A 27,696-nucleotide genomic window follows, 5' to 3' on the forward strand; every position below is an offset into this window, starting at 1 on the left:
GACCATCGTGTGGATACTTCATTCCTCCTTAGAATAAGCAACAAAATACCCATGAAAGGATATAAGTACAGAGACAAAATTTAGAGCTAAGATGAAAGGATGGACTATCCAGAGACTACCCCATTCGGGGATCCATCCCATCATCAGCCTGGGGACGCGACTCCAACCCAAAGCACAGCCAGCCCAAGGGCTGCCCCTTTTCCCTGCATGGTCTGCTCCTCTAGTTCACCTAGGATAATGGTGACAGCCGAAGTACTGAACATGGGGAAGAAACTCTATGAGGGTAAAACAAAAGAAGTCTATGAATTGTTAGATAAGCCAGGAAGAATCCTCCTGCAGGCCAAGGACCAAAGGACCAGATTACAGCAGGGAATGCAGCTAGAAAGAATCACCTGGAAGGCAAGGCTGCCATCGCCAGTAAGATCGATCACCTGCTGCATATTTCGGTTGTTACAGGAAGCTGGTATAAAAACTGCTTTCGCCAAGAAATGTGGGGAGACTGCTTTCATTGCACCCAGTGTGAAATGATTCCCATTGAATGGGTGTGCCGAAGACTAGCAACTGAATCTTTCCTCAAAAGTAACCCCAGTGTACAGGAGGGGTACAAGTTCTGTCCACCCAAAGTGGAGATGTTCTTCAAGGACGATGCCAATAATGACCCACAGTCGTCTGAGGAGAAGCTCATCGATGCAAAAATTGTTTTTTGCTGGCCTTGTTCTAGGGCAGACTGAAGTGAACATCATGAGTCATAACACACAAGCTATTTTTGAAATCCCGGAGAAGTCCCGGCTGCCCCAGAACTGTAGGCTGGTTGATATGAAGATTGAATTTGGTGTTGATGTAACCACCAAAGAGATTGTTCTTACTGGTGTCATTGATAATGATTCCTGGAGACTGTGGCCATTGGGGGATCAGAGCCAGCACAAAGACAAATAGTCTTTTTTTAAATATTTTTTATTAGATATTTTCTTTATTTACATTTCAAATGCTATCCCGAAAGTTCCCTATACCCTCCCCCTCCTGCCCTGTTCCCCTACCCACCCACTCCCACTTCTTGGCCCTGGTATTCCCCTGTGCTGAGTCATATAAAGTTTGCAAGACTAAGGGGCCTCTCTTCCCAGTGATGGCCGATTAGGTCATCTTCTGCTACATAGTCAGCTAGACATGAGCTCAGGGGGTACTGGTTAGTTCATATTGTTGTTGCACCTACAGGGTTGCAACCCCCTTCAGCTCCTTGGGTACTTTCTCTAGGATCCTAATATAGCGGCCTCTTGTGAGGCTATGCCAGTGCCTGGCAAACACAGAAGTGGATGCTCACAATCAGCTATTGGATGGAACACAGGGCCCCCAATGGAGGAGCTAGAGAAAGTACCCAAGAAGAAAGACTCTGAGTGGGTTGCAGACTGAGTGGAGTTGCTTCTCAAGTCAGACAGTCAGTGCAGGGTGGTAGTGCTGGTGGGCTACACCTCCGACCTTGGTCACTGAGAAAAAAATTTAGATGGCTTGTGGAAATTTTGGGATTCCGTGTGAACTTAGAATAACATCCACTCATAAAGGACCAGATAAAAGCAGCATATGAAGGGGATGGCATAGCTACTCTATTTGTCACAGTCGCGGGCAGAAGCAATGGACTAGGCCCAGTGATGTCTGGTAATACTGCATATCTAGTTATCAGCTGTCCCCCGATCACACCAGACTGGGGCACTCAGTGTGTGTGGTCATCTCATCCACTGCCCAGTGGTCGTGGCTGTTCAACTATACTTTCTCCAGAAGGATCAGCCCAGTTTGCTGCTCAGATATTTGGGTTAAACAATCATTTGGTGTGGGCCAAACTTCGAGTGATCATATTGAACACATAGATATCCTTAAAGCAGGCTGATAAGAAAATCAGACAATGAAATTTGAAAAAAAAAAGAAAGAAAGAAAGAAAGAAAGAAAGAAAGAAAGAAAGAAAGAAAGAAAGAAAGAAAGAAAGGAAAGAAAAAAGAAAAAAGAACGAAGCAATTTAATTTTTAGGAGAAAAGTTACATAGTCCTAGTTTGGATTTAAAGAAAAACATCAGGCAAAATAATTTCACATAAGAGAAAACAATCCAGTTTACTAATGAACAAATGGTACTCAGTGTTTATGAGTTGGCACCCTGTCAGTGGATATTATTAATATTTTCTAGCTCTACATAGTGATACGTCCTTGTAACCTTAGCACTCCACAGGCTGAGGCAGCAGGATCTCTAAGTTCAGGGCCACCCTGAACTGTTTATTGAGATTCTACTTGCCGTGGAGGGAATCTTTATAGTTAGTAAAATTGGCATGACACTATTAAATTTATTCTCACCTACTGTATGGTCATTGTTGGGTAAATATGTAATTATGGAACTGGAGCAATGTGTCTGCTGTAGGAACCACTATGAAGAACGAGTATGGCTCTCTTGCAGATGACCTGCATTTGGCTCCCAGCATCTGTGTAGACTGCCTCACAATAAATAACCTTTAACTGAGGGGATATGACCCCACAGCTTCCTTATACACCTGCTCCCAAATACTATTACATTTCCCCACCCAACACGCGAAATTTTAAAAAGTAAACTTTTTTAAAAGAGTATTGTTTCTAAATGGTAATAGCATTTCTTAATTAGTCAGTAGATAATGCTTGATCTGAGTTGACGCTTTGAAAATTAAAATACTTGTATTATGTATAACAAAAAAATCACTTTATAATAATGAAATCACAAATAAAAACATACAGGGAGCTAGCTGGATAGATAATTCAATGGTTAAGAACACATGAAGCACTTACAGAAGACCTGGGTTCAGTTCCCATCATCTACATGGAGAGTAATAACTGCCTGTAACTCTAATTTCAGGGGCTCTAACCTTATGTTCTCTCAGGTACTGGGCACAGGCATGGTACACATACACACACGTGGGTACTCATACATACACATAAAATTAAATAAATATCTTTTAAAATAAGGTTTAAAATTATACCATTTTTAAAAGCGTTCACCTAGATTAGGGTAGCCACTCCAACAAAGTATATATTCTAGTTATATGGTTTCTGGAATGAGAGGATTCCTCCTTTCTCAGTCTTCTATGAAATACAGACATCTTATCAGTAAGGGCAATCCTAAGGAGGGTTTGATTTGAAATATATGTGAAATTGACTATGCAGGGGATTGATAGCTAGTTGTATCTATTCAACCTGAGGTTACTCATGGGTCCTGCCAATGATATTGAAAATAGAGAAGATGTGAAATAAATACCACCATGCTACAGGGTGATGGTTCATTAACAGTCTCCTCAGTGAATCCCACTGTCTTTTCTATAAAACTACTTCTCTCACACAGGGTGTCATACAAATAACAAAGATAAGGTACTTAAATCTCTGGCCCTCAAAGGATTGGCTGTTCTGTAAGTTGACTGGCAACTGTGGGGGTGACTGGTGGGGAGGGCAGAGAAAGGAGGGAAAATATAATAATTTAGAAAAAGAAAGTATTCAAGAACAGTCAGATCTCCATTTGGAAGCCAGAAGCAAGGTAAAGAAACAGGGAATCTTTACTAATTAATAAGTGGGATAAATTCAACATGAACTAGTCAAGAAGAGACCACAGACCCACCTTCACGACTTCCATTCTGCTGTGGTCAATCTGCCAGAGAAAGAAATACCTTCCTTCCAGAAAGGAGCAATAACCTTTACTTTGCTGTCAGCCGCCATTTCTCAAGGGATGGATGAGGCTATTACCCAGAAAAGACCTGCAGTTATCACATCATCTTCCTCCCCATCAAATATTCACTGAGCATCCTCTAAATGCTGGCTTCTGGAGACATTAAAGTCGTGTCCTTGGCTTGTGAGAAGGTCTAGTTTGTCTCCAGACAATTCTAGGAAAGGATGTTGCTCAGCCAGACACATTTAGAAATTCTAGACTCTCTCCTGCTAGCAAATGATATCAGAACAGTCCAGTAACCATCAAAAAGAAAGACAGACAAAGCCAGTGTGGGCATCCTTCCTCTTGCTATAGACAGCTCTGCAAAGCCGAATAAACAGAGGCCCCAGGGCCAGCTGCACCTCTCAGAACCAATAAGGCCTTGCCCAAATCACTTATTTCTTGGAATCTCAAATTCATTATCTATAAAATGGAAACATCACCTAGTTTGCTCATCTTGCAGGCTTTTTTTGTATGGGACAAATAATAGAAGAAAATCTGTTACAGACAAGAAACTATTTCTATCTTATTTTATTTATTTTGTGTGTGTCATGTACACCATGAGTGCGGTGGTCAAAGGACAACTTGTGGGAATTTGTTCTAGCCTTCCACCAGGTGAGTCCAGAGATAGAACACAGATCATCACACTGACAATCAGGCACCATTACTCACTGAGCCATATTGCCATACTGCCATATTGCTGGCTCTTTGTAATTTTGGGATTGGGGGTGGTGCAGTTTTTACGGTAATCATATCAGAACAGCTCCTTGACTTGGCAGTGGCATACATGCATCATTAAGAGTAGCAAACTCCAGTAGCACAGGGTGAGTCAGCGAAGTGAAGAGCGGGGCCCAGTATAGATGCCTTGGTGCTGGGGCATTAGGATGTGGGGAAAATGGATGTCAAGTGGTGAACCTACATCCAGTCTAAAGAGACCAGGTTCCAATTAGCTTTCCATCTAGTTTCCCTTCTTACAAAGTTCAGAAGTCAAGATTGCAAATATCCAGAGGCCAGTGGCAGAATCTGTGTAGCACACACAATGGTCCTGGTACCACAAAAGAAAAGAGGGAAGGGGTATGTGTCTATATTGGAACATCTTTAAAGAAACTATATTGTATTTGGAAGTGTTATACACTGGCGACCTCTGCCACCACCCTCCCTTACACACAGATTCTCACTTATGAAAAATGCTTACTCCTTCCCCTACCCCCCACTCCCATCCTTGTTTAGGACTGGCCGTCTCCTGGGAGTCTGTGCCAGTGTGGACAACTGCCGATTGTTTGTGGGAGGAATCCCCAAAACCAAAAAGAGGGAAGAAATATTATCAGAGATGAAAAAGGTCACAGAAGGAGTTGTTGATGTCATTGTCTACCCAAGTGCTGCTGATAAAACCAAAAACCGGGGCTTTGCCTTTGTGGAATATGAGAGTCACCGAGCAGCCGCCATGGCTAGGCGGAGGCTCCTGCCAGGTAAATCATTTCTGAACAGAGTCTCCCAGCCCGCAGCAGACCCTGGCATGTGCATCCCTGTTGATTTTCCTTTAAGCTCTTCATCTTGTTTATTTCTCTCACAGTTGATTCAGTTCCATAAAATGTTTATAGATGTGTTTTGGAAAAGTCACACCTCTGCACATCAGGAGAACTTTGATCAGTAGCAATCCCACAGAGAATTCTCCACAAAGAAACTTTTTAAGATTAAAGAAATCCATCACGGATATAGCTGCATGAAAGTTCACAGGCTAGTTAGAATTGGGCTATGTTACCTTTCACAGTGTAGATACACACCAGACTGCGATACACCGTCCCAAGGATAACCGACAGACATGCTTTCAATGTGTTTCCCACTTTGTAATCATTTCCATCTAATTGGAGATAAGAAATATGAACGTTCTTCCTGGACACCTCTTTTTAGACACTTCACACACACATTCGAGCACCAAGCATCAACTCATGAGTTTAACAACACACCAACACTGCCTAGGTCAGACCAACGCAGGCAAATACTCAAAGTTCCGTGGCTTGCTGTAAAAGAGTCACTAAAACTTAACACAGTCGAATGCTAAAGTGAATTCATCTTAATGGAAGAAACTATCTAAACCACTAGTTCTCAACCTTCATAATACTGAGATTCGTTTTTAATACAGGTCCTCATGTTATGGTGATCCCAACCATAAAGTTATTTCATTACTATGTTACCACTCATATAAATATCTACTGTGAAGGATATCTGATATGTGACCCACAGGTTGAGAACCAGTGATCTAGAGTGTTAAGTAGCTGGCACTTAGGTCTACTCTTATGAAAACTATGAGAGATGGTGGGGGAGGTAGAACAGGACAAAACTCTGAAGTTATTTTGACTTTATACAGTCTTTCCTGACTGCACTTTTCGTTTTTAATGGCGGTGTTGATTGAGCAGAGGGTCTTGAGCTACCTGGGCCAACATTCTGCCATTCAGCTGTGTCCTCGCTCTGTGTATGTTCCTTATAAGTTAGCATATAAGACGGTGGGTATCACTGAGACATTTTCAGTGTTTTAGTAGACTCCCTTCCCCCTCATCTTCTTTTCTTTACCTCCTCTGATTCCCAGATAGTTGTGGGAATTCAGAATTGAAATCAAGTCATATAGAGGGGCAGTTAATGGTCCTAACAGCTGGGTCGTCTCTCCAGCCCCCGTTACTATTTTATATGGTTTAGAATAGAGGTCTGATTTCTACACGTGGATCCAGATACTCCACTTTACCCAGAAACCTTTTAAACATTATATAGCACTGCCTGACCTCAAACTTGAGCTCCCCCTCCCTCTGCCTCATCAGTACCACTATGCCCAATGGAGCCTAATGCTATTTATTAAAGAGATTACACTTTCTGTTTGTATGCTCTTGGCACATTCTGCCAAAGAACATGATTGATTTGTATGAAATAAAAAGATGGATGTTTGCTTCCTCTATGCAATAATTACACCAATAGATCCTTCCTAACACTGGTAATTTCTGATTTTGTTCTGTCCAGTTCTGTGTTCCCTACAAGATAAAGCTTGCTTCCAAACAGTGAATTAAACAAGCAACCTAGATTTTCCATAAAATGTGGAAACTGAGTTGATCTCTCACCCTGATCCCACCACTCCAACCTGGAACCTCTAGGGATACGGTGGCCGAGTGGCGAAATCCAAAGGGGAAAGAAGTAGTGATGGGAAGTTACTGTTCAGTGGCAATCTTTGATGCTGTAAAAGTGGGTGCTGCCCCCTCCTTCCACGAGATCACGATAAGAAACAACTGAGAGGCTCATGGGAAACACACAACATAGTAGGAAGCACCCAGTAAGCTACCACTGTAAAGTACAGGAACCTCTGCTGACTTGGGTCACACCCACTCTTTTAAGACAACAAGTTAAAATTTCTTATCGTCAACTGTCTTCTTAGTCTTCTCTGAATTGGGATTTTTTAAAAAATATGTTTCCTCCGAGTTCCCGAATTGCCTGTACTCAGACTAAGAATGTGGAAAGAGCACAGTTGGTCTGAGCCCTGGATCAAATCTGAGACACTGAAAACGAAGAATGTTTGGCCCCATCCACCCTGACTCCTTTGTGTGTGTCTAAGTGATGGTGTCTGGCTAATAGCAACACATTCCAACTACAGCGGATGCTGTCCAAATGACCTCTTAATGTTTCATAGAGTCAGACTCTGTGTCTGAGCCCTAAATCTGCTCTTTCTCCCCTTTTATTATCTCACCTTAAAAACTACCCCCCCCTTGAAAAAGCTGTCCTGAGAGTCGAATGCACCCACTCTATCCTCACTCCTTCTCCATTTCAAACCACATCCTGCTTCTCTATACATTCAATCATTAGGATAAGCCACTAGTCACACTGAAGGCTCTTCCCTCTGACTCTTGCTTTATTTGAATGTCTTAAAAAAATCAATAATAATCTTTTTTAGTGGTCTTGGTCATTTAAGACCTTAACGGTCAGTTCAATTTAAAAGACCATCAGCATGAACTGAGATGATGTCGTGATTTCTAAATAATTCATCACTCTTCTGATCATTGTCAACAGGAAGAATTCAGTTGTGGGGACATCCTATTGCAGTAGACTGGGCAGAGCCAGAAGTTGAAGTTGATGAGGACACAATGTCTTCCGTGAAAATCCTATACGTAAGGAACCTTATGCTGTCTACCTCAGAAGAAATGATTGAAAAGGAATTCAACAGTATTAAACCAGGTGGGACATATGTGCAATTACTTCTTCAAACTGTGCTCTAACGACATTTATGTGGGCGGCTATTACCACAATGTTAAGGGGAATAGCTTTTATTTAGCCCGTTCTCCTAATAGGTTGTATATTGTTTGGGTATTTCAGCATATTTGGATCCAAAAGAGACATATGGTCCTACAGCACTTAGGAATATTATGGTTTATATTCATCTGTGTAGTTATTTAATGAATACACATCACCTCTGCCAAACTAAATTCTATGAGTTCCCCTCCCTCTAGTTAGCTCCTCTGTCCCTAGACTCTCAGACTAAGAACAAAGTAAATATTTACTATGTTCATGATGCCTGGCTCTTAGTGGAGGTCAAACCTCTAATACAGCTTTCCTAACCGCTTTGCTGCTGACATTTTGGAGCAAATCATCCTTGGTAGAGTACAGGGTATTGAACAACATGCCAGGTCCATGCCTTCCCCTGCCAGCTATAGCAACCTGCCCCAGGTGACAACCAAAGGCATCTCCTGACATTGCCTGTTCATATGTCTGGGAATGTCCTCAGTCACACCAGCCTGTGTCTATCATAAAAACATCTTCATGCAACTGAGAATTTCTTGGGCTTCTGACAATTTCTATAGGCTGCTAACAAGCATGGGCCATGATGCTGCCCTGCTAAGCCTCCTGACAGGGTTCATACCCTCAGATTGTAAGTGAATGTGATGTTACAAGTATACTAGGATGGTAAGCATATTTTTTTTTCCTTTTAGAGATTCTCAAACATTTCTCTTCCTTCACCCTCAAGAACTCTGCCTTCACTGACATTCAGTGTCATGGTATGGTTACATACCAACAGCTGTGAATCCATAGTTACTACAGAAACTGGAAAAAAAGATCCTCTAGAATTAGAGTGGGTGTGTTCACATCACATGCCATTTATCATCACAATGCCCTATCCTGGAGGTTCCCTCATGGTGTCTATTATTTCCTATTACGCGGAAAAAAAAAAAAAAACAGAGCCCAGAGTAGTTAAATCGTCACACAGCTAGCAGCTGGCAGACTCCAGATTTAACAACCTTCTGAACCCTCACACCAGCCCTCATTCCTTTCACACATTCATTCATGCAGCTGCTATTCCATCGGTAGCTCCAGCATGCCACGCACTGTGGGAGGAATTAGCAGATGTGAGCTGTGTGTGGAAGGAATTTATAGAGAAGTCACAGCTAAGTCATCCTGTGCTTGGAATGCAGAGCAAAATCCTAAGAGAAGTCACTCATGGATAAGTGATGAACCTCAATGCAGTTGTGCCTGACTGGGAACTAGTACATATGTGTATAGGTTTCATCCGCTCCAGGTTGGGTTTTGTTTATCCCAGAGTGAATAATACTTACTTTCCCTTCCAATTAAAATGGTGCTTTTGTTTTGAAAGAGGTTAGAGTGAGGAAATGTTGAAAGGCTGATTCTTTTCTTTATAGTGAGTGATTATCTGTCCAGTCTGCACATTTAAGATAAATATGCCTAGACTATAGTGTCCTAGAAGCTGTAAGAAAATAATGAATGCCAACTTGTTCCTTCTTGCCTCTTCTTCCTTTCTCTTCCCCCGTCTCCTCCCATATCATCAGTTACAACCACCCCCAGCATAATACTATATTATTATTAAAACATTTCCAGCAATCCTGGGGCACTTCTTAGGCCAGTGGCACAATACTTGGGACTCTATAATGATGTGTGTGATACATAAAAGATTATGAACAACTAGCAGATATCTATCCTATGGAGAGAGAGAAAATAAATCCACAAATGTATTCTCCATTGCAACAATATAATGTATCGAGATCTTATTGTGGAAAGAGAAAAATAGCATCAACTTTTTTTTTCTTTTTAAAGATTTGGGTTTTGGAGAGACCTCATTATTCATTAAAAATCTGACTTTGTATATCATTTGAACCCTGACTGACCTAGGAAAATACTGCATCAATATTCTGGAAAACAAATGACAATCATCACAGAAACCTCGGGCCATTGATAATTTGTTCTCATGGAGGCTAGGGTATCCGCTGTAGTGCTAAGTAGAGGATTCTGTAAAACCTGTTCCTCTAAACAGTTCAACAGTAGCAGAGTCATCTGAAGGACGGCTGAAAGCAGATTGCTCACCCCATCTGGTTGAGTGCACACTTTTGTATTTCTTAAGTTCCCAGATGCAGCTAACGTTACTGAGTAAAGAACTATACTTTGAGCGTGTTTTCCTAATGCCTGTTAGGATCACAGATCTAGTTCGTCTTTTGCCGATGGATAAGCCATGAATAATGATAGCAAGCACTGAGAAGGACTATCTTAAAGGAAAGCCTATGGCCATTGCTGCTATTCTACAGAAGCTAGTCAACCCTGAATAAAATTAACCATGGATGTGGTGGCTCTTGTTTGGTCCCTAAGTAGGGTTAGACCAGGGTAGTGTCTAGATGGGAGAAATTCATGTTGTATTACTCAAACCCCTACTTTCTAATTTACTTTCCATGCTCAAATTTTCACAAATGAAACTTTCCATAAGCAGAGTCTGAATATAGCTGCTAAAATAAATAAATAAATAAATAAATAAATAAATAAATAAATAAATAAATAAATAAATGAAGCGTAATCATTTCAATGTTAGCAAGACTTTCAGAGCACCCAAATCCATTATCAACATAAATGCTACATAATTAACATGACTGATGGGGTATATGGGAGTTGATTGATAATGCATTGTATGTTGGCTCTGTGTGTTTACTGAGAGACTAGCTCTTGTATCCTTGACACTAAGGAAGGAGTAAGTGAAGAGATTTTGTGAAGCTAAAGCACACTCATACCTTGGGAAACTATAGCTCAGAAGAGCAGAGTGGAGGGGAGGGGTGGAGGCCATCCTGGATGATCCCTGGTTCTCATTGACCAAAACAAGCTGTGGGATGAAGCCCTTCTCATCCTTCCATCCAACACTGAAGGAAATTGACGTAAAACCTCAGTTAATTATATGCTTTGTGCTTCAAGGGCTCACATGCCTTTATTTCATTGTCTCAGTCTAGCCAGATAATTTTGCTCTGTGTAATTATTATCATGAGACACTAAGGGCTTCTTATGATACTTAAGACACTAAATGGAGAGAGAACTACTGCGATAGTTTAAAATTATCCTTAGATCACATGTCTCCCATTGTTCCAAAGGAAGGTACATGGTCATTGAACCATGTGGGTACAGTATGAGCTCTAAATGCTTCAGTGTCCCTGAATCTGAGAGAGCAACTGAACTCTGATAGGAAAAGGATTTTCTTCTCTTCCGATTCTTCCTGAGAATGGTGCTACAGCATGTTGACTCAGAACTACATGTTAATGAAGAAACCCAGCCTTTCAAAATGACACCAGCTGAAAGATAACTAGCACACTCAAGTAGTAGTGAAACAAGATTCCACTTAACCAGCAGCTAAAGAAAACATTATGCTTAAAAGATAACATTAAGCATCTTTGTACAACTAATTTTTTAACATGTTATCATTAATATGTACAAAGGCCTTGCTACATAAAAATAGGATAGGTTACTTTCTGGATGTTTTTACACAATAAACTAAACTAATCTTTATAAAAGCAGGTCAATTAAAATGTTTTCATCATGGGGCTGGAAAGCTTGCACTGTTCTTGTAGAAGACCCCAATTCAGTTGCTAGCATTCATGTCAGCTGGTCACTAATGCCTGCAACTTGAACTCCCTGGGATCCATCACCAACTTCTGCCCTCCACAGGCCCCTGCACTCACATGTACATAACTACACACACACACACACACACACACACACACACACACGTGCCTGTAATTAAAATGCTTTCACTTTCCCCAACACTTTTCTCCGTTCCTCAAGGAACCATGCTTAGGAGTTTGATATCCACCTTTCCAGGTATCTCTGAATATACTTGAGATTGTGTGTATTTATATGTGGGTAGAGATATTAAAACAAATACATTTTATCCCATTATAAATTTTAGAAAGAGAAAATGGGGTTTCAATCCTTTCCTGTAAGTACATGTAATCTTACTCTAATCTCTTTAAAGACTCAATAGAGTTTGTACAAATGTGTCAAACTGAATCATTTCTGAGAAAATGGGTCTTGCTTTACTTTGCTATTTCTTTTTCTTAAACAATCTTTTATTAGATATTTTCTTCATTTACATTTCAAATGCTATCCCGAAAGTCCAGTGGCCTAACCAGCATCTTTATAGAAAATTCTTGTGCATAGGCAGTAACTCTTCTGTATAAAGAAGCAAGTTAGAAATAGTAGATAAGTAGGTTTTCCCAATCTTTCAAATACTACAGCAGAAACTATTTTATATTTTAGATGTGCTTTCAGAAGCAACATTTTTTAAACTTAAAGATGTTATTTAAGTGCATGAGACATATGATTCTAGGCCTTAGTTAGCTGTGTGAATTATGAACCCTCCTTTGTTAGAACTGTAACTTCCTCATATTTATATAAATGTAAAATAAAATTAATTACACAGTAATTAGCACACCACATTGCTAATGGCCCCCCTAATTCCAGATTTCTTTTATAGACAATAAAATAGGGTATTCTCAGCAGAGCGAGTGTGGCGTTTCTAATGGTAGTGAGTTAAGTCTTTCCCACAGGCTTCTACAGTGCCCAGAATCACACTCCATTGACATCATGATCACTTTCCAGTAAATGACTTCATGAAAAGCCTAAGGAAGATAGTACTGAGCTGTGAAGGATGTGTCACAGATACCACATCACATCCTGGTGACACTGGATAGTCATGTGACCTGGTTTTCCTTCTCTTCCCAGCAGACTTGGATGAATGTTCCACCACAGGGCACAGGATCAGGCACTCCACGGAGCCACACTAACCCAAAATGGGGGATGGGAGGGAAGTGGGAGCAGCTAATACTCCGGGCTGAAGTCTGACCAATGGGAATAGGCTGGGAAACTGTGACTTCTCTCATGCCCATGGATCATTGCACAGTATTGTTTCTTCTCCACAACAGAGACTGAGGAAAGACTTCAGCAACCAGGGGATACACCCACCTCTCCTCGCCAAGGCTGCATGAGTAATTCCCTGTTCATCCCCTTGCTCTAGCTGCAATTGCATTTTCTTACTTCTATACCTTGCTTTGAACCTCCAAGAGACAGCAGTATTTTGAAGTAAATAAGTTAAATATATGTGTATAAGATGACCAATATCAAGCTAGTTTAGTAACACATTACCTTGTATAGAATATTATCTTTTATATTTCTTACCATTTATATTTTTACATCTCAGTACTAAGATATTATTCTTACCTTTAAATTTCCTACAACCTAGGATTAGAAAACCTAGTTCATAACTATTTATAATAAATCAGATTATCAGCATTTTAATGGCAAGTAAAATTTATATTGTCTATACAGAATTCTAAACCTAGACATGCAAAGGAATCTCACCCTTGGAAGCTAGCCACATCACTGTCTCAAGTTTGCTAATAGTGTTGCTGCCATTATATCGACAGGTTCTGTGGAAAGAGTGAAGAAGATCCGAGACTACGCTTTTGTGCACTTCAGTAACCGAGAAGATGCAGTTGAAGCCATGAAGGCTTTGAATGGCAAGGTAACATAAGAAAGAAGAAAATGCACACAGATCCCATCCAAACTTGGTATGGGCATGCTCTACCAAAGAGCAACCTCTGGAGTCCATGTTAGCCCAGCTCTTTCCCCATCACTGATCCAGAAGCTGTGGTCCTTTGGGGATGTGCAACAGAGAAATGACAGAAAAAGATACAAAGAACAAGGAAGTGGCTAGGTAGCTGATCCTAACACTTCTTTGTATGACTTGAACAAGTCACTGACCTCAATTTTTATGTGAAGAAGGGATTAAAGTTTTTCCAGATGTTCCCCTTGACCTTTCTATTGCTGTGAAGAAGCACCGTGACCAAGGCATTACAGAAAACATGCCACAGCAGGCAGGAGAGTAGCTGACAGCTTCACATCCTGGTCTGCAGGCATCAGGCAGAGAGAGAGACCCTTGGCCTGGTTTGGGCTTTTGAAGCCTCAAAGCCCCAGAGACACACCTGTTCCAACAAGGCCACACCCCCTAATCTTTCCAAACAGGTCATCAACTGGGAACTAAGAATGCAAACCCATGAGCCTATGGTGCATTCTCATTCAAAGCACCATATCCCCCCAAGTACCGATTATTTCTAATTATTGTACTTTATAATGCAGTGATTTAAGGAACATTAGCCAGAAAAAAAAAAAAAATGTCAAGATAGCTGTCATTCTGATCTCGGTATTTGATCTTCCCAACAAGAAGGCTTAGAATTCCTCTCCTTGCCAAGAGTGTCTACAGAAACTTATATAGTATTTGGATCAATCAAATAAACACTAAAACCTGTCTATGGGCCACTGATCTGTTAGTAATGTCCAGAATGCAAAATTAATCAAAACAAAGATGCTTACCAAGGAGTTGAGAGTCTAGAGAACTAAGTCAGGCCCACAAACGCCTCTGCAAAGTAGTCAGCTCAATGCTATTGAAAGGCGTTTAAAAGTAAGAAGTTCAAATGAAGCAGTTCAGAAAACTATGATGGGTTAGAAGATTCTGTGCAGAAGAACCTATGGAAATTGGAAATACTTTCAAAGGGTAAGTTATGGCAAGTCTGTCTTAATGGCAGAATTTGAAATATTAAGAGAACATCTGAGGACAGCAAAATTGGGTCAGAGCACAATGCACAGGAGACTGTTCTGCCCACTGAGTCGTCTGTCAGTTCAGATTCCAGTAGAGGATGGGTAGAAAGACGTTCACTCCACAAATGTGAGAAAGGGGGATTCAGAAACATAGTGTCAGAGGCTAGCGCTCATAGATTTCTGGCAGTAAATGCACAAGAGAAGGAGCAGGTAGGAAATGCCTCAACAAGCTCATCTTGAACACTGCTGTCAGCTCCTTTAATACCCTTCACCAGCGCCTCCTTGGTCCCAAGAAAGCATCTCTTCTAAACAGCAGTTACCGATTGGTTGTCATTGTCTGCGCCAGCAATCCTTGGTCTCTCAGTCAGTCCTCCATTCAGTCCTCCTGCAGGAGATGCTTTTGGATTGCATGGCCTCCAGTGTTTGCCCAGAGGTGGCTACCACTCTTCCTCCTACAGGAGCTGAAGAGTTAGTAGAAACCCAAAATGAGACCAAGCTGTGGAGAGCAAGTCCCTGGGAAAGGAAACACTGATCTAGAATCATCCTACCCTAAGGCTGCTGGGTCTTCTCTGAAAAGTCTTTGGTTAAATAATATAGTGGTTCCAAGAAGACATCTCAGGGAGGAAACCAGGAAAACACATCCTAAATTCACTGTAGTCTCATCCCCATCCTCATATCCAAGGTTCCTGTTGGCCAAACTCAATGACAAATCAGAAGGCCCAGGAGCCCGAAGAGGAACTTATATAGAACAATCACCAGGACAGACTGCAGGCTGGACACTGGTGGGAACTGGATGTGAAGAACAAGGGAAAGGCTTCCCAGCAGAGATTCCTGCAGACATGGGGGAGCCTAGGGCATGTGCAGCCTCAGGGACCTGCAACACTCTTAAGTCTTGTAGGGAATTAAGTGGTGACGCTGAAGTATTTTTAAAAAATGTACCTTCTGACCAGAACATCGTTTCTTCATTTATTACTACATTAGCATCATTAAAATGATACTACATCAAAAACAATGTTTAAGGTACCTTTCCCTCGATAAACATGGTATCTACTGAGAAGAACCAGCAACCATAAACCCAGTGCTAAATAATATACTGGAATAATTCCAGTTGAAAAGTGTTTAAGTTATTACCATTTTTAAGGAAGGGAGGCTTTATTTTGGCTTAAAGTTTAAGAAAAGATCGTCCATTAATGGTGGGGAAGGGATGGAGATGAACTACTCCAGTTCTTGCCAGACTTACTGACAGAAGCAATGGCATTCATTGTAATAGTCTCTATGCCAAGTTCAAGTGGATGTATTATGTTGGGATGTTTTAATAAGCACATACAGAATGTTATGAATCTACAGAAAAATATTTATAAACATGTAACTAAAAATAATTCAAATTACTTTTTTACTTATCAATCCCCTTATTTGTACTGCTTTCTTCCAAAGTAGCTGGAGGCAATGGCAGGAGCATGCGGTAGCTAGTCACACGGCATCCAGTCAGGAAGCTCAGTTATTATTTGTTTATTACATAGACACTTCTATAACAATGTTTACAAATATGTAGCTAAATATGTGTCTAATGTTACTAGTAAATACTATTAACTGCTATGTTCAAGCATAATATAAAAATTATGCATTAGTTTTTCTAAGCTGCTTATTATACCTATGGGTATTTCTATTTATTGGAAAAATGTTAGACTTTGGAGATCTTTTGTAAGATAGTGATCATATTACAATTAAAGGAGACCAGTGAAATGGCATAGGGTGGCTAGCAAGATCACTCCTTTCCTTTTTAAAAAAACAAGATTTATTAATTAACTAACTAATTAATTTGGGTACTTAAGATAGAGTGGGGTATCTCTTTGTAGGCTAGACTTTCTGGGAACTCACTATATAGATCAGGCTGGCCTCAAACTCACAGAGATTCTGCTGTCTACCTCCCTAGTGCTGTTATTAAAGGTGTATGCCACCTGTCAGGCTATTGCAATAATGCTTAAGGACATTTTTTAATTAGATATTTTATTTATTTACATTTCAAATGTTATTCCCTTTCCAAGTTTCCCCTCCACAACCCCTCTATTCCCTCCCCCCACCCCCTACTTCTTTGAGGGTGCTCACCCACCCATCCACTCCCACCTCACTGCCCTGGCATTCCCCTACACTAGGGCATTGAGCCTTCACAGGATCAAGGGTCTCTCCTCCCATTGATGCCAGATAAGGCCATCCTCTGCCACATATACAGCTTGAACCATGGGTCCCTCCCTGTGAACTCTTTGGTGGTTTAGTACCTGGGAGCTCTTGGGGGGCGGGTAGGTCTGGTTGGTTGATATTGTTGTTCTTCCTATGGGTTGCAAACCCTTTCAGCTCCTTCGGTTTAAGGTCATATTTTAAGTGGTACCTGACTTGAGAGTTCTCAGCATCCATATCGCCTATATCCCTGCCATCCCTGTTTAGAAACTTCCATCTTCACAGCAGGGCAAACACTTGCAACAGTCACTAGGTTCCTCTTCCTTGAGTAGAATCTAACTAGGCTCCTCTCCCTCCCCAGGAAATATCTATTAGGTAGCTGCTCCAGTGAGCCTTTTGTTGAGCCTGGCAAGACTTGCTCACCAGAGTGTTAATAAATAATAAGATATCTTTACTGGTTTCTATCACCTTCATTTTATCATGCTGCATAACCTGTATTTCACCCATAAAGGTCCTCAGCTTTTTATACTTACATAACTAGGTGATTTTAAACACAAGTATCAAACTTAATAGAAAATGTTGCATAATTTTATGTCTCAGTGACTGTCTCTGTATTATAAATTCAGTAGTCAAAATGGCATTGTTAAGCCTGTTGGTATCTTGTGCAAGACTACTCGGAGACTAGTCAACTGATACAGATGCCTGGACTTGGTCAGGGACAAAACCATTAAGAATTGCAAGTCAGCAAATGGTAGACCAAGACTTGTCAGATGATGTCTCAGCTTGGCTTTTTCCCACTCTCTACAACAGGTGCTGGATGGCTCCCCCATAGAAGTGACCTTGGCCAAGCCAGTGGACAAGGACAGTTATGTTAGGTACACCCGGGGCACCGGTGGCAGGAACACCATGCTGCAAGGGGAATACTCCTACCCTCTGAGCCATGTTTATGACCCTACTACAACCTACCTTGGAGCTCCTGTCTTCTATACCCCCCAAGCCTACGCAGCCATTCCAAGTCTTCATTTCCCAGCTACTAAAGGACATCTCAGCAACAGGGCTCTCATCAGGACCCCTTCTGTCAGAGGTAACACTAACTAGTGCTTGTCTTTCCATAACTTCTAAATTTCAAATGACTCATAAACTATAGTTCAGTAGCCTTAAAGAGATTGGGTGGAATCACTGGGAGAGAAAAAAGAAAGAAGAGTAGAAAACTGTTTTTAAAAATCGAATATATCAGCATCTCTTGTTTTATAGGAATCTATTTTTTTCACATTACAACTGGTTATTGAAAATACTTATCAGAACATGGTATGAATGAGCCCAGTATATAAATTAGATCCTTGAGGGATCCACAAAGTGCACACAGAATACAACCTAGCGCTATAACCATTGCCTCTTCCTCCTTATTAGACCAACTAGACTGATACAGAACTTCCAAGGGAGAGCAGTATCTCCCGATGGGAACCTTCTCCAATGAGGCATTCTCATATGAACTCCTTCCCAGATATGTGTGTTACACCTTTGTTATTCCATGTGTTTCTCTGCATGTTGGTCACAAGGGCTTACTGTATATTCCAGGCTGCTCAAGAACTCCCAGCACCTGCCTCTGCCTCTGCCTCCTGACTGCTGTAGTGGCAGGTGTGCACCCCGTCTATGTGCAATCACTTTGAAAAAAGGCAAACGATTAAAGAAATTAATATTTCTTTAGTATAATGGAAACCAAATACACTAAAATAGAAAAACAAACTCAATCTCACTGCCAGATTGTGTTTTATGTTTAAATCCTACACAGATTCACTGTTTGAGCAGGTTTCTAAGCTCAGAAAATTCAGTAAATGATAAAAGTACTTTGTCTCTGCCTTGTGGTATCTTTTATTGTAGTTTTTCTTGGTTATAGTCAACATTATATGGATCCCAATCCTGTTTTCCACATATGAGAGCAATCTAGAAAATAGAAACAAATGATGTGTTTAAATACACTCTTGGGTGTAATTTAGAGTAGGACCATCCAGATTACTATGGAAACAATTCTCTTACTATGTTACATTATTTTTCATGCGAGAAAAATGAATTGAACATCTTAGGACCTCTTCAACGGCCTTAAAAGTTCTTTGCTCACAATACAATCACCCCTACCAAAATTATAATCCAAAAGTGATAATGACGATTTTATTTGAAATACTTTCTATATACTGTAACAAATTACGTCATGAGACATTTTGCATATATATATATGTAATGCATCATCAATTAATCCATTTATCTTACATATTATCAACCAGTTGTGATGTAGAAAAAAAGCAAACTCCATTCCAAGGGGAAATAATACACAGCATTAACAAAAACATAATCAATGAATGATATTTATGGGCAAAGAGTGATCCACTTAATGGTTTATTCCTTTATGTCACCAATAGAAAATCACTGTAGAAATATGGATAAGCAAAAAAATCAAAAAGGAATCTTTGTATGAAACTCAACAAAATTAAGCCTCACATCAACAGTGCATAAGAGAGTGGTGAACTTAAAGAAAAGATGCTTTCTAAATGTTTGTCTGATGACCCACCAGGGATGTAATAATCAAATTCACTTCTGCCTTACTGGCAGAGTGGCATTTACTCTAATAGTCTCTATCCCAGACTAGCTATAATTCAAATGGTCATATTATATTGGGATGTTTTAATAAGAGCATACTGAACCTTAGTGAATCTGCCAAAAATTTTAACAAAACAGTAGTTTAAAAAAAAATACTTTTCCTTCTGACAAAATTTGAAGCAGCTGTGTACTTATCAGTCTCCTCGAAGGGATTGCTTCCTCCCAAAAGAGCTTTAAGAAAGCAAGAGTCTATGGTGAGCCTTACCTGAGGTTGAGTTTCATTACATTAGAATCTTAGGTTATCTGTCTGCCCTTCCGGGCAGTAATCAATGTGACTTGGGCTAACTTTTCCATTACAGTAAGATTCAGGGTGATTTTCTGGTGGTTTGATTCAGTTTAATGCCTTCTTACATTCCTAGAAATTTACATGAATGTCCCTGTAGGGGCTGCGGGGGTGAGAGGACTGGGCGGCCGTGGGTATTTGGCATACACAGGCCTGGGTCGAGGATACCACGTCAAAGGAGACAAGAGAGAAGACAAACTCTATGACCTTCTGCCTGGGATGGAGCTCACCCCGATGAATACTGTCTCTTTAAAACCACAAGGAATTAAACTTGCTCCTCAGGTAGGTAAGATCACTCCAGAGGTAGTTAAGTTGGGCCAGGGGCCATTGTTCCAATGATTAGAGTTGATCTTAATTTGGGCTACTGTTCTGTGGCAATCAGCTTAGCATACTCTTCGTGACTGCTGAGACCCGCTGCCATTCTGGCACTAAGTAGAACTTCATCATGACCCAGCAAAATCCTGAAAAGGAATGTCAACCAAAATCTTAAATCAGAACAAAACAAAGCACAGACCCCAGCTCAGAATAAATGTCTACTAAAGCATGTTGGTCAACAACTGCGGACAAGAGGCCTCAGAGTATCTATGTGTACTGTTTAGGGCTATTCTTGGAAACATGGCATTAACAGAACAACAGCAATAAACATGCCAAAGTGGATGGGTAAAAGTCCTGTAGACCCCAACCTCCAAAAAGAACTGTAGCAACTGAGGAACTATAGCCAAGCAAAGAATAGGACCCTTTCGTAGAGTAGAGCACACCAATTGGTTGTCTAGTGCCAAGTGGCAAATGGTCAGCCCTGAAATATACATACAAGTTTATAGATAGATAGATAGATAGATAGATAGATAGATAGATAGATAGATAGATAGATAGATAGATAGATAGATGTCTTCTGACACAGATACTGAATCTGCTCATGTGAATGGAGGGTCGGGACCTCAGGATCACCAGAACTTTAGGGTAAAGCAAACGTGAATCTTCTCGGGGAAAACCCAGTTCAGGGTGATTACAGAAGTAAAGAGTAAATAAGCAGACAGGTAACAAAGGCAGGTTCTCATAAAAATAGCTAAAAGTGGCACATTGCCAACTCAGTAAAACAAATCGCCACTGTGATCTGTAAACACTGACCCCAAAGGATGGAAAGGTGGCTCGGTGGCTCGGTGGTTAAATACATTGGATGCTCTTGAAAAGGACGCAGTCAGAGCCCTAACAGCCGTGTACAGTGACTGACAACTGTAACTCCAGTTCCAGATTGATGCCCTCCATGGGCCTCTGAGGGCACGTGTGTGTGATGCACATAGACCCAGGCAAAACACTCACTTATATACACAAAATGAAACAAATGAAATAGGTGAGAAAACAAATGCTAACCCATAAGACCTCCTAATTTAAAAAAAAAATGATGTGAAGTTTAAAAAAAAACATTTTATGAATGGCAAGAAGTAAAGATATGTTCTCAGGTTAACTGCCTTAACCATAACCATAACCATAATCATAATAACCCTAACCCTAACCCTAACCCTATGAACAAGGGCTTAAATGGAGATAAGAGAGAAACCCACCCACATAGTGCTACAACCACAACTTCCTAAAAACTGGAATAAATACACACACGAAAAGTAAAATTAAGCTCTTGATAATATATACATACATATGCATTCATATAATGTGTGTATATATATATATATATATATATATGGACTAAACTAAAACTACTAGAGTAAATGGTGTGAGAAAATGATTTTTATGAACTATAATAAATGTTCACAGTTTAAATGGAGTCCAGATTGGGTTCAACTTAAATTTTATGAGTCATTACACCTCATGACATTTTTCTCTCTTCTATTAGTTGAATCTGAAGTTCAGAGCTCGGAGCCTAAAACTAGAGAAGCAATGCAAATGTGACATTTGAGGGAGAAACTGTTGTTTTTCTCTTGTAGATATTAGAAGAAATCTGTCAGAAAAATAACTGGGGACAGCCAGTGTACCAGCTGCATTCTGCCATTGGACAAGACCAAAGACAGTTATTCCTCTACAAAGTAACTATCCCAGCGCTGGCCAGCCAGAATCCTGCAATGTGGGTACCTTCTCCAAGCTCCTAGTAACTGAAATTTTAGATAAGATTAGCCTGGGTATTAACTGTATTTGATCTTCACTCCAATAACATTCTTAACCCACTCCCTTGTAATTAAGAAAAACAGCAGGCGCTCGCTCAGCTGGTGTCTGTGCACCAGCTGTTAGACTGGCACCTAAAAGCCCCAAAGTCTCAAACATTGGGAAAACTCTCTAGGATAACTGACTAATGGAAAGGCGGGATGATTAGAGACCTTAAGTGGTTCCTTCCTGCGGCGTTTAGGTTGACACAGGTGACCAGTGTAAAGTTACCACTTCACCGCATAATCCTCTGTGCCACCTTTTAAATTCCATATTGAAGACCTGATCATTAAAAGGTATCACTTTCCAGATTCTACCACCAGGCTGCATTTATATACTTCAGGAACCATCTTTTACCTTAGAAGAGTCACACAGTACAAATTATGTGTTCCCAGGAATATCATCTGCTACCGAGGTGCTAGATCAATTCACAAATATGCCTGTGTAGGCTTGTATGTAGAAGCTTTTTACAATAAACAGGAAACACACTCACACACAAAAATCCCATCATCCAATCATCTTTAAAAGATAAAAGTGCCTTTGGTTTTTCACCTGAGTACTCAAATTTCTAAATAATTAACATTGCTGACTGCTTTCCAGCCACCCTTTCATACCTCCGAAGCTAAGCGCCTATGTGGATGAAGCGAAGAGGTACGCTGCGGAGCACACTCTACAGTCACTAGGCATCCCCACAGAAGGAGGGGACGCTGGGACTACGGCACCCACAGTCACATCTGCCACCGTGTTCCCAGGTACTGGGGAGCAGGAATCAGTCCCACCAGAAACAGCAGGCTGCAGAATATCTGGGGGTGAGGGGGGGCGGCTTCTTATAGGACCATCAACTACATGCAGACAGAAAAGAGATGGGGAAACGGAATGGGAGCAGCCTAAACTGGTTGGCATCTATCTGCCTCTTCTTTAAATGGCTGTGGGATCCTGAGTGAGTCCGCACCCCTGAGTCTGTTGACTTGATGAGTCTGGGTGGGTGTGAATTGGCTCTTACTATTATTAAGAGACTTTGATACTACTATTAGCTGGTATTTTTCTGAGCTCTAGCTATGAGCTGGGCTCTCGCTAAAGTGCTCAGCAAGCTTTATAACCCCCCCAAAGGCCCTTATGGTTGACTTAGAAATGCAATCCCTTTGTATTACAAATAAATAAGCCTAGGACTGAGAAGATTAATTTATTTGACCACTGTTTGGAGGTTTTTCTACTTTTCTTTTTTTTATTTGTTTGTGTATGCCTATGTGTGCATACACACATGTGTATGTCTGCGTAGTATATGTATATATATATATATATATATATATATATATATATATATATATATATATATATATATATTTGCATGCAAGTGTATGCGTGGAGCCCAGAGGTCAGGGTCAGCTGCTTTGCTCCATTACACTCTACCTCATCTTTTTTAAATGAAGTAAGGATGCACGTAGGGTGTGTGTGTGTGTGTGTGTGTGTGTGTGTGTGTGTGTGTGTGTGTTTACATGAGTGCAACTTCCTGAAGAGGCCACAGGTGTTAGATCCACTGAAGCTGGAGTTGCAGGCAGTTGGGCAGCCAACATGAGTGGATCCTGTGTGGGAACAGCATGTATTCAACCACAAACTATCTCTCCATCCCCATTATCTCACCCTTTGAGACAGAGGCTCACACTGAACCTGGTGTTACCAGAAAGACTGGGATTTCTTTCAAGGATTCTTAGTCTGTTTAATACAAAAATTTTAAAATGGATTAAAAGAAGCTTGAGGACAGTTAAGTTATAGGGATAGATAGACAGACAGACAGATGATGGATGGAAGATAGATGATAGATGATAGATAGATAGATAGATAGATAGATAGATAGATAGATAGATAGATAGATAGCAAACAGGTAAGCGAGCTGTACATCTCAGCAGCTGCTAGAAAGACAATAGAAAAGGAAGGAAAGTAAGCCAAGCTGTTTGCCCTGGAGATCCACAAAAAGCCACATGGCCAAAGGAATTGGGTGGAACTTCTTCAGAAAACGTGAGAAAGCCCAGAGTACCAGGGAAAGCATGCTCGTATCCAAACAACAGAGAAAGAAACGGTATCGTTCCCATTGGTTAGATAGAGAGCTTTTACAGTTCTCTGTGTATCCATAGAGAGACCCTGTCTCAAAACCTACAAAGAGCAAGACCAAAAATGGACAACTAAAACCAATGCTTTTCTACACAACTAAGCCCACGTGCTATATCTCCTTGGAGCACATTTTCAACATCCATACTCACTTGTTAGAAGCAATATGCTAATTCTATAGTATTGCTAAAAGAAACCAATGTGCCAAAGAGGGAGGAAATCTGAATGCTTTTCATAAAATTGTCTCTGCCTCCTCCTCCAGGATATGCTGTCCCCAGTGCCACCGCTCCTGTGTCTACAGCCCAGCTCAAGCAGGCAGTGACACTTGGACAAGACTTAGCAGCATATACAACCTATGAGGTCTACCCTACTTTTGCACTGACCACCCGAGGCGATGCATATGGAACCTTCTGAAGATCCCTTTCCTGTAAGAATAAGCCTTTGTAGAAGGATCTGTAGAAGATACGAACCTCTAACCAGATCCCTAATGATCACAAGTCATACCTTCCCCACAGCAATGCCTTTTCTGAGACCACAGGATTTACTCATCGTATTACTTATGAAATGTGAATATTATTCTTCAACAAAATCGAATGTTAAGCCTTTCGCTTAACAGAAACCTAAAGATCCATGGACAGCAAAAGTTGTTCTTCCAAGGATCCTGAGTGTCTCAGGAAGAGGATAACACCCTGAAAAATTAGCATATGCTCTTAGTACCAAGATCTGGGCAGTCAGTAGTGAGGCACAGCCAGTAAAATGCCCATCTCAGTCACTGGCTGGCAGCTGCTTCCTCATTCACAGAATTTAGACACCAGAAGAAAGCAGGAAGCTCTGTAAGAGGCCTTCAGCATTGCATACAGTGTGGGGTATGATCCCAGGCTGAGCTTAGCAAAGCTATCTGAAAGTTATAGGTTCCTTCTCACTTTGGGGCTGAACATTGCACACTGTTCACCTGTCATAGGTCAGCATCCTCCTGTCTGTGCAACCTCTGGGGACTTTCTAGAAATCAGTACAATGTATTTCAGATATGCTTGAGAAAAGTCCAAGCCCTGTATTTATTCAACTCTTTAAGCCACTGCTTTCTTTCAGAATCCTTACCCTGCCCAAGGATTCCCAAATTGCAGAAACCATGCCAGTACCAAGCTCTAGAGTGAAAGATGACTTTTTTTTTTTTTTTTGGGGGGGGGGGTCTGGAAATTCTGACTTGTCCGTACTCATTTGCTTTCATCTCAGACTCATTTTGCTGATCTCAAACACTATAAAGTAAATCAGATCTACATAAAAATCACTATCATAATTTCATAATCAGAAAGCTGACCAAAAAGTTATTTCAAAGAGAAAAGTGAACTTGCTTGGCTTTTGTCTCGCTGGGTAGCCCAGGCTGGCCTTGATCTTGATCTTGTGATCTGCCTCTGCTCCTCTCATGCTGGTGTTGTTTATACACAGCACCATACTCATCTCCAAGAAATTGCATTAAAATTGAGGTTACCTTTGAGTTCTCTATCCAGTTCATATTAATCTACCAAGAATCATTGTCCATCCCATCTTTTGATTGTCTTTCAATATTTGCAGCTGGCTTTACCATGACTGAGTCCCTTTATAGTGAAACTATTCCAGGAAAGCCTTACGCCCATCATGGTTGCTTACAGACCATCCTTTCAGCATTCAGTAAAAATGTGACTTTCCAAAATGTCCCTATTTAGACCATCTGATAGTGACTGGGGAAAGGAGGCTACATATAGGTAAAAAGGATGTAATGTTCTGATACAAATTAGGTATAACTCCAGCCTTATTAGGGATTTTAGGAGATATGGCACTTGAATTCCCATTTAAAAAAACAAAAAACAAAAACAAAAAGCTTTTGGCTCTTGTGAAAGTCTGTAGAGTTCAAGAGACAACAAAGACAAAAGTACAGAAAATATTGTCAACTCCTTCTTGGAATTCTGGAATCGAAAATCAGGCCAAATTCCATCCAATCAAAGCCAGGGAAATGTCAACCAGAGTGGAATACCTCATAACCTTTAGGGTCTCATAATTCTAGCTAGACATCGAAAGCCGAGGACCCCAGCTGAAACAGAAGGCTCGGGATTCCCTGGACTATGCCTTCTCTCTCAGGTTATTGTGTTCCTACGAACAGGAACTCATGAGGTTGGTAGCATATCCAAAACAAACTAAAGAGCTTTCAATCAGTTAAGGCCAAGCTCATGGGCCAAATATGTCATAGAGTCTTGGCATGGGGCCTCATGGCAGTGTTTCAGAAAGACTCCTGTGTGGTTTGAGAATGTAGCTTGGAGTGGGGCTGTTAGGGTCTTTGTAGATCCACTCTGTTTCTTTCATTCTTTCCTTTATAATTCAACCTGCACCAAATACACAATGCCTATACATTGTTTTAGTAAAAAACAAATGGTCATAAAGCCGTCATTATAGTCATCTGACACATGCTCTGAGCCTGAACAAAGTTCATATTGGCTTCAAATTAATTGTTAAGCCAAACTTTAAAAAGAAAATTCAACTTCCCTTAAAGTAATTTTTATATTCAAATTTATACTCACCATAACCTGTTTTTATTCAGAGAGAGAGAGAGAGAGAGAGAGAGAGAGAGAGAGAGAGAGAGAGAGAGAGAGAATTACATTGACACACAAATGTTCTCTGGCCAGGAAAATTTCTCCTCCGCCTGAGAAGACATTTCAAATTCTACCTGAGAAAGTTTTACATTTCTTTAAAGTTCCTCAAAAATAAATAGCAAAGGGTTCACTACATGTTTTCTCAAGATAGAAGATGCTGTGGAAGATTGAAATCCATTTAACAGGAAAAGATAAGTGCAGGTAATACCATCATCATCCACTAAAAACATCAGCAACATAATACCAAATGCTACAAAAAAAAAAAAAAAAGAAAAAAAAGAAACGAAGTGTCAAGAAAATTAACAGTGGGATACTACATGCTTACTTTCCAGAGAAAACATAACTAATTAATGACATCTGCCTCCCTGTGGCTAATCTATATACTACTAAATGAATGGGTGGCTGCTGCTGCTGGTGGTTGGGACTGGTGCTTTTGCTTTTTCTTTTTCTTTTTTTCTTTTTCTCTTCTTCTTCTTCTTCTTCTTCTTCTTCTTCTTCTTCTTCTTCTTCTTCTTCTTCTTCTTCTTCTTCTTCTCCCCCTCCTCCTCCTCCTCCTCCTCTTCCTCCTCCTCCATATTCTTCTTCTCCCTCTTCCTCTTCCTCTTCATCCTCCTCCTTTTCCATCCCATTCTTTCTTCTTCTCTTCCTCCTCCTCCTGCTCCTTCTCCTCGTTCATTCTACTCTTCCTTCTCCTCCTCTTCCTCTTCTTCTTCCTCCTCATCCTCCCCCTTCTTCTTTTTGGAGGGATGATTCTGAAATTTTACTTTGTTTTGATAATATAGAGAGAGGAATTTGAATTTCGTTGTAACATTCATAGTCTGTGTCAGTGTGTCACTACCATGACAGACCAATTTTTGGTGTACTGGGTTTGAATTGAGGGAGAAAATGAGTTGCTATTTTGGGTGGAGGTGTTGTTATTGGGTTTAGTTTTGGGGTGTTTTGTTTTGTTAACGTTTTTAAGACATATTCTCCCTATTCAGTTCAGGCTGGCCTCAAACTCTTTAACCTCCTCTCTCTTCCTCTTGAGTACTGAGCTCATAGGCTTGTACTACCACACATATCTGAAAGATAAACTTTGAGAATATCAAGTGTCAAAAGAAAGGTTA

General features: G+C 40.6%; 1 protein-coding gene and 1 pseudogene across 2 annotated transcripts in view; both read left to right on the forward strand.

Moving 5' to 3' along the window:
• The window catches only part of A1cf (APOBEC1 complementation factor), a 74,841-nt gene extending 47,981 nt beyond the window's left edge, over nt 1-26,860 (forward strand). Inside the window, exons 5-12 of one of the 2 annotated variants that reach the window (XM_021202957.2) lie at nt 4,934-5,172; nt 7,751-7,915; nt 13,423-13,520; nt 17,579-17,852; nt 19,783-19,988; nt 21,647-21,783; nt 22,461-22,612; nt 24,229-26,860. In XM_021202957.2, coding sequence (XP_021058616.1) covers nt 4,934-5,172; nt 7,751-7,915; nt 13,423-13,520; nt 17,579-17,852; nt 19,783-19,988; nt 21,647-21,783; nt 22,461-22,612; nt 24,229-24,380 — 1,423 coding nt within the window. In that variant the 3' untranslated portion in view covers nt 24,381-26,860. The remainder of the gene's footprint in view (nt 1-4,933; nt 5,173-7,750; nt 7,916-13,422; nt 13,521-17,578; nt 17,853-19,782; nt 19,989-21,646; nt 21,784-22,460; nt 22,613-24,228) is intronic. The other variant, XM_021202965.2, reaches the window with a different exon arrangement.
• LOC110329373 lies at nt 114-2,872 on the forward strand (annotated as a pseudogene).
• Nucleotides 26,861-27,696: the final 836 nt, after the last annotated feature.

The sequence above is a fragment of the Mus pahari genome, chromosome 1 (genome assembly GCF_900095145.1).
Source record: "Mus pahari chromosome 1, PAHARI_EIJ_v1.1, whole genome shotgun sequence".
NCBI lineage: Eukaryota > Metazoa > Chordata > Mammalia > Rodentia > Muridae > Mus > Mus pahari.